The 12,701-nt window shown below is 43.1% G+C and overlaps 1 protein-coding gene across 1 annotated transcript; it reads left to right on the top strand.

The window, feature by feature from the left end:
• The first annotated feature begins 633 nt into the window (after positions 1-633).
• LOC137665959 (wnt inhibitory factor 1-like) lies at positions 634-11,401 on the top strand. Its single transcript, XM_068405486.1, has 5 exons — positions 634-868; positions 5,148-5,243; positions 8,360-8,464; positions 9,238-9,333; positions 10,970-11,401. The coding sequence occupies exons 1-5, from the start codon at positions 634-636 to the stop codon at positions 11,077-11,079; spliced, it is 642 nt and encodes a 213-aa protein (XP_068261587.1). The 3' UTR covers positions 11,080-11,401.
• Positions 11,402-12,701: the final 1,300 nt, after the last annotated feature.

Here is a 12,701-nt window from a genome sequence, read left to right as displayed (position 1 = left end):
TATTGCGTCACGATATTCGAATCTTACAGTGACTTTAAAGATGAAAGTGAATGGAAACTAGAGATTCTGGAGGGTGGTGAAGAGGGAGGGAGGCCAGTTACAGGCAAGAGCAGTGCCATCCTGGAAACAGGTGGCAGGGCCCACAGGCAGCGCGGCCCACTGCCAGGCTTGGTGCTGAGGCCGAGCCCTTGCCCTGTGCGCAGTTTAGCCCTGATAAATGACCCCCTCGCGGCTGCTCCTCTGCCTGCGGCGGGCCCTGGGCCGGGCCGCGGCCCGCAGACCCCTGGGCCTGGTTTATTTCAGATGCTGCGGCCGAGTCCCCGGGGCGCCCCTGGTGGCCTGGCAGGAGGCAGGTACCGGGTGACCCGCTGGCTGTCCCGGGTTCCGGGTGGGGCTTCCACCCACCCCGACACGCCGCGGGGGGCGGCGAGGCGAGGCGGAGGGAGGCCGGCGCTGGAGTGGGGGTGAGGAGGAGGAGGAGTGGAAAAGAACGGAGAGGGGAAAAGCGAGGGGGGCGTGAAGGAGCGCGGGGTGAAAGGGGAGTGAGCGGAGAGGAGGCGGCCGCGGGGAGTGGAGCGGGACGGCGGCGAGCTGCCCGAGCCAGCGGCTGCCGGCGGGCGAGGCGCCCGGGCCATGGCGCGGCGGGACGGCGGCGGCGGGGGGGTGCCCCGCCTGCTGCTCTGGCTGGCGCTGTGGGAGCTGTGGCGCGGCGGCGGTGCCGGCGCTCTGCCCGCCCGCGGGGCCGCCCTGCCCTTCGGCGCGGGCCCGCCGGCGGCCTGCAGCCCGCGCTGCCAGCACGGCGGGGTCTGCCTCGGCAACGGCACCTGCCTCTGCTCCAAGGGCTACGAGGGCGAGCTCTGCCATCAGGGTAACGGCCCGGCCTCGCACCGCCGGAGGGGCGCTCGGGGGTGCCGGTGCGGGGAAAGACGGCGGGCTGCGGTGGGGTCCGTCGGCAAGGAGCCGCCGTGGGGTGGGCACCGCTGTGGGGCGGCCGCGGAGCGATGGCGGGCGGGGAGGGGCCGTTCCGCACCTGGCGTCGCCGCCGGGAACGGTGAGAAGCGCGGCGGGCAGGGCCGCGCACGGCGGCCGGCCCCAGGGCGCCCGCAGAGCCCGGCGGCGCGGCGGCTGTCGTGCGGCGCCTGCCCGCGGCCGTGGGCACGGCCGTGGTGGCCCTTGGGACGTGTCTGGGCCTGAAGTGGGCTGAGCACAAGCACCTGTGTGCGAGCGCTGGGAGCTGTCGGGCTTCCTGCAAGTGATCCCTCCGGGAAGGGCTGAGGAGCTCGGGTCTCGGTGTGGTATGAGGCAGTGGTGGTGAGATGCCGGGGGGATGCAGGTAAGGTGGGGTGGAAGAAGAGGGTTAGAGACACACAGTTTGTGGTGAGGCAAGGCAATGGCAGCAAACTGTAGAGCACAACCAAGAGCCAGCTCCTTTATGAAGATGCTCAGGTAGGTGAGAAGCCCTGGCTGTCGGACATGGCTGTATGGTCAGTAGGTTGCATTTTACCATTTGAATATTGGGTAAATGTCCACTTAATGGATAAGCTTCTGCATCAGCTTCCTTTTGTCATTTTCTCTGTGCATATTTAAATACTCGCCTCAGTAGGGAATGGTACTTTTAGAGGCTTGACAGCTTTCTGAGCCTGACCCACCAAATCATTTGTACATCCCTTTTCCTTGGTGGGAAGCGTAAAGCTCGGGTGAACTGAAGTCTGTTCCTGTTGGTTTCCCAGGGGAGACAAAGTATTTTTGAAAATGTTGCTCAATATGCAAAAGTAAACACCGGCAAGAAGAGTTTCAGTTTAAACCCTATTCAATGTCACCTACCCAACTTCTAATTCCTTTTATCAAAAGTTTAACTACTGAGCATTGTGGCTAATAATTGCTAAAAAATGCTTCATATCAGGAGAAGTTCTTACATCTTGTCCTGTGTGAAGAGTTAACATAATTTATACAGTATTTGTCTTAGTTATCAATGCCCTTCATCTAAAGCGTCATTTTTTTTTAAACTCTGAAATGGGATGCTGAAAATTTCATTCGGCACCGTAATCATTCATGGAGCATTGTTTTATTTAGAAGCCAAGGCTAGCAGGTGGCAACAAATGATGTGTAGCTAATGCGCTGCCTAGTGGGGATGAATAACTATGCAGTATGCACTGTTGCAAACGACTGTTGGATCCTAGACATTTTTGGGTTTAGAGAAGGTTGTCAGAGATGCAGATCCATTTTTGAACTAGAGGTGAACTGCGGGATATTGTTAAGGGAACCACTGAATGCTTGCTCTGATGAAGTCATCAATGCAGAAAAAATTTGGATAAATGAAATTTCATCTCTTGTTCTGTCAAGAAAACTTGCTGAGATAAGTTAACTTTTTTCTTCCTCCCTCTCACCAAAACATACAAGTGAAGGGTGGGACATGTCTGCCTGACTGGGGGTGGGGGAGTGTTTTTCAGTCGTGCACCGTGCTTTTTACTTGAAGTGTCATGTTCTTCAAATAGTGGGGTGAAAAAAGTATTTGTGATGCCTCTAGCTTTTTCTGGCTATTGAGGTGGTTCAGAGGGGAAGGAGAAAATTCTGTTCTGTAGTTAACAAAAGGTGAAGTGAATCTCATTACAGCTGAAGGCAGTTCTAAAAAAAGTTATATTTGCTGTTGTTTTAAGTAGGTGATCTTCAAACTTATTTGAATTTGTTGTTAGAAGCTAAATGGATCTGATTATATACACAGATGCTATGTTCAGTATAGCTTTTGGAATACCCTAGCCCGTGGGATTGCAAAACATGGATATAACAGAGGGAAAAAGTTGGGCAAGACTTTTTCTAGGACTGGTTCTCTTTACTTGGGTGGGTTGCTTAGAAAAGAGTTTTTCCTGCTTAGCCTTCTTGCTCAAAGTGGGATCGCAATGACACACTCATCAAGTGTACAGTAGTTCTGGTGGACTCAACTGTAATACCTGTGAGCAATCCTAAGAGGTCTCTGCACGCAGGTGTATTGTAAAATATATCAGGGTGCTTTCAGCATAACCTTTATTCTGATGAGGCCACTGGTAGCATGTTGTGCTGTGAAGCTGCAGGTGAGATGCCTCCCATTCACTGGAGATAGTCTTGCTTGTTCTTAAACGTCTGGGAGGAGTTGCAGGTGTTTTGGGAAAGGGCAAAACAAGCATAAGGAAAAGAAGTATGGTTTGGAGGCTGTGGATTTTTGTTGGAACGAGTCCAGAGGAGGGCAACGAAGATGATCAGAGGGCTGGACCACCTCTCCTATGAAGAGAGGCTAAGAGAGTTGGGGTTGTTCAGCCTGGAGAAGAGAAGGTTCTGGGGAGACCTTCTATCAGCCTTCCAGTACCTGAAGGGGCCTACAGGAAAGCAGGAGAGGGGCTTTCTACAAGGGCAAGTAGTGACAGGATGAGGGGGAACGGTTTTAAACTGAGAGAGGGTAGATTTAGGTTAGATATTAGGAAGAAATTCTTTACTGTGAGAGTGGTGAGACATGGGAACAGGTTGCCCAGAGAAGTTGTGGATGCCCCCTCCCTGGCAGTGTTTAAAGCCAGGTTGGATGGGGCTTTGAGCAACCTGGTCTAGTGGAAGGTGTCCCTGCCTGTGTCAGGGGGGTTGGAACTAGATGATCTTTAAGGTCCCTTCCAACCCAAACCATTCTATGATTCTATGATTCCATTTCGGGGTAATATTTACTTCTTTCACACAGTCCCTGCTCTTTATTGAAATCCCTGCTTTATGAAAGGAGGCGAGTCTTTATTCAACCCTCTCCTATAAATATATGTTTTGCATGGGAAAGTATCCAGCAGTCCAGATGGTAAAAGTTAGCAGACGAGAACAGTGGAATAGGATCACAGTACTGCATAATGCACACAGCTAACTTTTTGGGATTTCATTGCTATTCTCTTGTGGTGTTTTGTTGGGTTTTTTTTCCCCCTTTTTCATGCCAGTGCTTCCCACTTGCGATGCTTTCTTTGTGCAAGTGGTATCAAATTTAAGTATTAAATCTTCGTGGCAGAGCTGCTGTCTTCCCAGTGACAATTGGATACCGCTGCCATATTAGTATCTTTTAGCATAAATAGGTAAAGTAAACTCTATTTCTGTGTTATTTCACATAGTTTTATAAAGTTTTTCTTAAATTGAGAGCTCTTGTATGGCATTTCCAATGAACTGAAAGCATCTGATAAAACAGTTATGCAGAGCTGAGTGCTGAATGATTCTTTCATACATGTCTGTGTGCTTTATTTGCATGCAAATACTCATTCTGCAGATACTAATGTGAAAAGTCCTCTCTTAGGTTGGATTGCTTGAGAGTGCAATAAGTATATGAGGGCAAAATCAGTGTGGTGTTATTTACTGCTTGTCTTTTCCCTTTTCTTCCCTCTATTTCAGAAATAGACTTCTCACCCATCCAGTCAAAGGATAAAGCAATGTGATGTAGAGAACTCATCTCACACCTGCAGTTATTTCAGACGAGACTCACTGAAACACATGGGTTTCTAAAATCTGTGTGTGAATAAACAAATGTTTTTTCAGACACCAGCGGTGATTTGGGAATGATTTATGAGTAACAAGGAGGGCTATGTGATAAGTAATTTATTTTCAATCTGACTGGATTTAGCCAGAATTTTGCAAAATGAAGATTTTTATTTGTGCCTTATCCAACTTGTCCAAGCTGTCAGCAACGAAAAAGTTGCAGAATCTGTGATGATCATAGATGCTTTTCTCCCAACAGATAATTAGTTATGACAAAAGTTACATTTATCTCAGATGATATCTAAACAATTTCTTCTTATCACCTCTTTTCTCACTTGTCATTTCTTGACTTCAGTTATCAAAAGCTTCTTTGGCAGTCCAGATGTGTTGCTTTGTTCCTTTACAATATGTCTCTCTCTTTTGTCTATTCCATCTAGGGTCCAAAAGCTTCCTTAGTTTTGAGTGTTTAAAAGCTTAAAATGGTGGAGTGCGCTCTGTGCAGGGAAACTATTTCACCTGATTGGCAATGTGGGATGGTAGGGCAAATATATCTTAGGAAATGTGAAGACAAATGGAGTGCTCAGAGACTAAAATAATGCAAATTTCTTTTGCACTTAAGTAGTAATTTTGGTAAGCTTCACCAATATTTATCCAAGCTTTTTTTGTTGTCTGTCTTACAGCAACATGTTATCCAAAATGCAAAAATGGCGGGGAGTGCCTCAGACCTGGAAAATGCAGATGTCCACCTGGCTATGGGGGTAGATACTGTCATAAAGGTGAGTAAAACCCAAACAAGTGATAGCTTGGAAAGACAAGATGTTTGAAAACAGACAAAATTAATTTGTGACTCCTCAAGTTCAGGATCCTAATGCACATTGAAGTAATGACCTTAATTCCTTAGACCTCTGACCTTACTGTCAAAAAATGCATGGCCTAGAGGATATGCATGCTTGCAGGAGAATGGGGTGAAGTATGTATATGGAAATGTGTTGTGAGAATCTGAGAGAATTTTGTCCCTTGGAAAACACCTTCTTTGTGTTGTGTAAATATTCTTTTTAGCTCTATAACAGACTCTTTCTAAATAATTTAATGAGATGACTTGTATAGATACATATTAGGTGGTTGAAACTTTTGTGTAGTATCTACAAGATGGTAATATTGAGGGCAAGTTGCTAAAGATATGCATGGCAATGTATGGTTGATAGGTAATGGGAAATGACAGAGATGAGGAGTAGCAAAGACCAATTTTTATGGTTTTGTGAAGCCTATTGAAGATATGCATGGATTGGAAAAGGCAATCCAAGAAAACATGTTATGTTGTTATGAACTGATTAGACTACTGATGATAACTTGAGTTCTGAAATAAAAGGGGAAGCAAACTTGAAATAATTTGAGGGGAAAATGATGTTGTAGGCAAGATATCCCTAGAGAGCAAAGGAAAGAAAGCATTGTTTTCCTTTCAGAAGCGGAGCCTCAACCTGGCACTCAAAAAATTTCTAGAAGTTCTTTTTGAACAGATGCTGATATGTTGGGCAGTCATCACTGTGCTGAGAACTTGAAAAGCATTCTGTCTGACTGTGGTTACAGCAGCTAGCAACACCTCACAGGATTCTCTGTTTGTGCTTGATGTTTATCCTGTGGGCATTTTCTTTATTTCTTTCAAATGTGAAATAGCTACAGGAGTTTACTTGGAGTGTAACCTAACTGGTACTTGGGGAAGGAACTCTGCTAGCTTCTGCAGCTCTCTGGAGTTCTGTTGTTGTTGGGTTGTCTGGGGTGTTTTTTCTTGTTTGTTTTATTTTTTAATAAAGCCGTATTTGGTATTTCATGAAGAAAGCATGACCTGAGCATACCTAACATGGTAACATCTGTCTAAATTTGCAGAAGCTTAAACTGTAGTTCTGGAATGTTAACTAGACTGAACGGGAATTCAACTGCCAGTGATAATAGTTTGATATCAAAATTGTTAACGTTCTAGAGGAATAAGAAAGATGAGGAAGTGTCTTCTAATGAAGTTCTGTATAACACGGTGCTGTTGTGTAATGCGTTGGGAAATAACTATTCATTTTGCATAGACATAACGGTGTGGACAGCAATGAGGTAAACTGGAGCGTGGTCAGCATCATTTTCCAGCAAAAGGATTTTTTTTTTTAATTTCTTAAAAAACAGCTAAAATTGTAGGTTTGTGGGGTCTGTACAGAAGGCGAACTTGACCTTCCCAGAAGTGCATAAATCAGAAGCGAGATGAGAGGTACTACTTAAATAGGAAAAGCGGAGTGAGGATTCAGTTTATGCTAATACTACAGTCTAGACTTGGATTTGTGTCTGGGTAAAAGTCCTACTTGCATTTGTTATCATGTTATCCCTGTAAGACAAGGGACGTGTTGTGTTCACCTTTAAGGTGGAGTACTGTGGCATATGAAGCACTGTAGCATATGGAGCCTCCATATACAACGCCGCATTGCAGTGCAATGTGCTATTACAGAATTGCACAGAATCACAGAATGGTTGAGGTTGGAAGGGACCTCTGGAGGTCGTCTTGTCCAACCCCCCCTCCCCCCAACTCAAGCAAGTTGCCAAGAACCATGTCCAGACAGCTTTTGAATATCTTCAAGGATGGAGACTTCACAACTTCCCTGGGCAACCTGTGCCATTGCTTGGTCATGTTCATAGTGAAGCCATGCTGACTATTCCAGGTGATTTTCATGTCCTTAATGTGCCTGGAAATGGTTTCCAGGATCAGCTGTTCTATTACCTTACCAGGGACTGAGGTGAGGCTGACTGGCCTGTAGTTCCCTGGGTCCTCCTTTCCCTTAATGAAGGTTGAAGTGACATGTGCTTTCCTCTAGTCTTCCTCCAGGCACTTTTCCCAGTCACCACAGTTGATCAAATACAATCAATATTAAATACATTAACTTATGCTGTGTGACAAAGAAATAGGCAAACAAGCTTTGAAAAGCTTTTCTAGCTGTGCTGGAGTTGACTTGCGTGTCCTTGCATGTTCAGCGTTTGTGCCAAAAATCTATTGGCTGAAATCATGCTCAAAACTTGTGGTAGAACAGAGGTTTGAACTTTTTTCTACCCAGTATCGAGCAGACATACCAACTGTCCATCCTTATAATGAAGGATAGTTGTTTCTCTTCAATACAGTGGAGGTGTTTATACACTTACATTCATGCTTGTGAAAGGATGAATTTGATTGTACAGAACAGTATTTATGCCATATTTCAAAGGTGGCGCACACCACAGTTGATACCAGTCATATGTCTGGCATAAATAATGCTTCATTAATGAGGCTTCAGGGCTTTGATGTATAGAATAATTCTGGAATGAGGAGGCTGACTTAGGTAGTTGGTCTTTGGAAAGGCACCACTCAACTATAGTCATAGGTTCATTTGTCAAAGTAACATCCCTTTCTCTTCTTCCTCTTTGTTATGTGTAGGTCCTGTCAGGTAAGGAAATGTGTGAATCCTTGACCACTTGTTACTGACTCACCAGCTGTTATTTGGCAAGATTGATAAGAATATGCATGTTAGTAATTACTGTGGTGTAGCTGATGAGCAGTGGTGTAGCTGATGAACAGCTCGGGTTCACAGTTGGGGAGGAGCTGTGCCATAGCAATAATCACATTTGTTGGTACTCTCAGGCTAAATGCTCAACAAGCTTTTAAGCACATGCTTAATTTTAACTGCATTTTGAGTTGGCATTTGCAGACGTGGTTCTGCCATCCTCACTCACTCCTTGTGGAACTGTGCGTGACTCGAATAGTTGAAATTCTAATCTTTTTAGATGTGACAAAACAAGCAGTTGATGATAGACCAGCTGTTTAAAGATAATTATTTGAAGTCCTATGCTGCTCCTGAAATGCACTGCATATGCTGTTCTTCCTCAGTAAGCTGTGAAGGAGGCTGTCGAAATGGTGGGGAATGCATCTCTGTCAATGGAGTTGTGAAGTGCCTTTGTGCTTCTGGCTGGACAGGATCAAGATGCCAAGAAGGTGGGTGTCTACGTTTGTATGCTTTATTTGTACCACAGGTGACTTAAATGCTAACAGTCCCTAAGGCCTGTAAACAAGTCCTAATGGCAACCTGATGAGAGGGCACTAGAAATAGCAATAATTTGCTAGATACATTGTTGGAGTAGTGTTAGTTTTTTATCACTGCATTCTCAAGAACAGAATTCTTACTCATTTGGTTTGTACAAAAAGCAATACACAACCCCCAAACCAAATTAGACCCCGACTTTCTCCTGGGAGACAAGAGTGAAGGAACTCTTCTCTCAGTTAAAATGCCTGTATTACTTTGCTATTAAATAAGGATAATAAGGTGACATTATCATGGCATGGGTCATTCACAGTACCTTGTGTATTTACATAAGGAAAATATTTATATTGATTAAAAATATAACTTCAGTAACAAAAACATTTTAAAAGGATTAAGAGGCTAATAACTATGGAAATGTCATTGCATTACTATAGAAATGAAGGACCTGCATTATTGTACATACTCGGATAAAATAGTGTCAAATTATTTTGCATTAAAGACTATACCTGTTAACATTTAAATCAAAACTCTTAACATATTACATACATATTTGTTTCCATTTCCATGGTCCTGGAAATGCCTTTAGAGTTATACCCGTTGAGTATCTGGCCTGGAAGAAAATGTGGTTTGCCACTTTGATTTGTATCATCCTGAATCTTTCATTCTGTCAGATTTCTTTTATATCAGTTTTATAAATCCTGCTGACTTACCCATTCTGTTCTTCTAGCAATTTGTCCTCAAGGTTGTCGGAATAATGGAGCTTGTGTGGCTCCTGGGATTTGTAGCTGTCCAGCTGGATGGGTTGGTGGAGCATGTCACTTAGGTAAATGACTCTGCCATTTTTTGTTTATCCTTTTCTCTACTTGTTTTATTTACCCATATAGTGTTCAAATCTTCAGTGCCTAACAAAGCTGCTAGGAAAGTATCTTAGAATAGTAAATGAGAGCTGCTTCTGCATACTGGGGATCTTACGGAATGCATAAGGAATAGATGGCTTTTCAGTTTGGTCAGAAAGACAGAAATTTTCCATCTTAAGTAAATTCAAATTCAGGTTTTGATTGTCACCAAATTCATTACTTGGTATGTCTTGTCAGTATTTCTGAAATATTTTCGATAAACTGAGACCCCAGTATAAAGAACTGAAAATGGCTGTTACAGAAACACTGTCACTACTGATGTGGTTAGAAGCTTCACTAAATTTTATGGACATGGAAAATTGAAACTTGTTCAATTGAAATTGAACACTTTGAGGATAAGTTGGCAGAATCAACTCCAGATGCTCTTGAAAGAGTAAGAGGAAGCCGTCTGTAATCAGGATTAGTACTGACTGACATTCTTGCTGAACAACCACTTGCATTTTCCCAAATTTTGAGTCACAAAAGCAGATTATGATTATAAAAACTTTAATCTACCCATCTCTGGCAGGGCCTTGTATGCTCATAACAGCACTGCCCTGGTGCTAAAGGCAATAATCCTGAGACTGTCAAAAGGAAGGTTTTTTGGAGTGCTTTCTGGGAAACTAAGAGAAAGCTCATTTAAACATTGCTTTGAACTGGATATTGTGGATGCAAGGTCTCTGGATTTAAGTCCTCTGTATTTGAAATTTTTGTGTGGCTGTGGGAATCCAAATCGGCTAATGTTAGTTCTTCTGCAATATACAGTCAAGCAAACATTAACAAATAAGACTTTTAACATTCCCATTTGACCAGCAAAATGCTTATCCTTTGTATTCATCAGTGTATCGAGACAGATGGTGATATTAGAAGGTAACTATGGAAGATGCAGAGAACTTACAAAATGCTTAGCTCTATTCCCTGCACCAGCAATAATGTAGAAGTGTTCAGGTTCTTAATGTCAAAATAATCACTGTTCCCAAACTAACTATATCTGCATCGAGTTGACTTCTGTTGGTGCAGATGCTTATAAGCAAATTGCAGCCCCTGGCTTGTTACCTAAACTGGTGTGTAGCTAGGGCACAACTAAAGCTCTTCCCGCTCAGTCTTCCTCTGCTCTCCTTTTGAGGGAGTGGGGGAACAGAAGGGCAGTGTGTGAACAACAGCTAGTATGTGTTAACAACAGCTAGTATGTGGCAACTGTTTCCTCATGGATGTGGATCCAAGAACCGGCTTGAATAAGTTTCAACAGAAATTTTTATTGTTCCCTCACTTTCATGGAGGTATCCATCTCAAAAATAGCCTGTGCCTTAAGGAACAACAGAAATGATAGTGTTTTAAAAGGGGAATGGAGCATGAATAAGACTAGATGTGCTGTGGCTGTATTCCAGTGAAGACCACGGTGCCATAAATTGAGAGGCATTGCTCTTCAGTTCTTCCATTATGCTTTTATTTATACTGTTCCAGTGCAGTCACCAGGGAACAATTCTGCTAGCACAGTGAGACAATGAAAAACGACCCTGTGTTGTGCTGAAGACATACTATGTATCTGGTGTCTCATTTCAGCTGTATGTAAACTGCCGTGTCAACATGGAGGAAAATGCATAGCTCCAAACGTGTGCAGATGTCGACTGCCATATTCTGGTCTACAGTGTACAAAGAAAAGGAAGGAATGAAGCAACTTCAGCAAAGATAAGCTGCATTTTCTTTATGTAACTTCATGATGAAGTCTGCAGCAGTGAGGGACCTTAAAAAAACCTTAGTAACTAATTGATTTTGGATACCTTTTTGTCTTCAGTATGTTAAGTAAATGCTTTTCTGTATGAAAGAAAAGTATTGCTGATTGTAACAAAGCTGTTATAAGTATCCAAGTGTGTGTAGTGTACGACACACGTTTTCTTCTGTTCTTATTCTTTGTAAGCAGAAGTGTTATGTCTTGGTTGATACAGCTGACCTTGAAGTAAAAATTACTCTTCAAATAAAGTACTTCAGAATAGATCTATGCTCTTCGCTTTGATTCCCCCTCCCCTTTGTCTAGAATTACTGCATTATATTAATGATGGGTATTTAAAAAGCATATGAAACAAAACATCCTTAATTCAGATCATCAGAAGTGGATGTTAGTTGAAGTATAATTTACCTTCAATAAGATTACACAGTGGCAAGAGGAAACTTGCAGAGTTTGCATCTTTCTGGAACATCAGCAAACTGCAAAGCATCTTGCTAAAATCCTGGTTATCGCTTTGTATATGCTTCCTGCCCCGCTGCCCAGTCAGATTAGGATCTTGATCAGTTAAGCAGTATTAAAAAAAAAACAAAACAAAACCACGGTACTTTGTTCAGACAGTTCTACTGTTACTTTCTAAAAGCTTAATCCATGCTGATACTCTAAAGGAATCCTTATCTTGACTACTACAATCATATTATCTGATCATCTCTCAACTTCCATTTATTTCTTTTACTTATCCCAGTAAGATAGGGAAATGTGTTTATCTCCCTTCTGTAGATGTAGACACTGAAGATTCATTCCTATTCAAGATCATGTTGTTACAGGAGCGATATGATGGGAGGCTACAAGACTGGCAGTAAGGAAAAGCCATGTCTGTTACAAATCACCAGTGTGGAGAACACTGGGGTTTGCCTTCTGGACATGTTCCAGTTTGGTCTCATTTAGCTTTTGCAGCCTTTTGAACGGGCTGCAGATCGGACTGAGACTCCTATGTTCATTGTTCCATGTCCCATCTGTGCTGTTTCTTGAAGGGTACAGTTGGGGGAGGTTTTGCCAAAACATTCAAGTTGAATCAGTCAACTTTCTGAATGATGCCCAAATCAATTTTTTTTTTTTGAGAGATAGATTGATTTTCATTGTCTTTGAGGTGAAACCAGAATTTTTGGTGGGAGAATCTTAACTATGCATTGCTGTAACCTATTTGCTTATGCATTATTTTAATCCATTTGATGGAATAACATTGTATCCGTGTATAAGCTCCCTTACCAGAACATGTAGCTTTCGTAGGCAGTGACTTGTATGGACATTTGTCTCCAGTGTTTACGAGGCACTGAGCATTGACAAGAAGCAAAGGAAATGGGATCTTCTCAGTTAGCAACCTTCTCTAAAAGAGAGAACCCCAGCATACGGAGGGCAAATGAAAGACAACGGTATAGTTCATGAGGCTCCTGTTTTCTGTTACGAGCAATTGCTGTGTTGTATAGTTGAGAAGCCTTCCTTTGCTCTTGCTTTGGAGGCTGTTGCATTTGATTTGGATGAAAACTGCTACGGATGTGTGTTGTGCAGGTT

This window comes from Nyctibius grandis, chromosome 7, assembly GCF_013368605.1.
Source record: "Nyctibius grandis isolate bNycGra1 chromosome 7, bNycGra1.pri, whole genome shotgun sequence".
Taxonomy (NCBI): domain Eukaryota; kingdom Metazoa; phylum Chordata; class Aves; order Nyctibiiformes; family Nyctibiidae; genus Nyctibius; species Nyctibius grandis.
The sequence above is the reverse complement of the archived record's forward strand: the minus strand, read 5'-3'. Positions and strand labels throughout refer to the sequence as shown.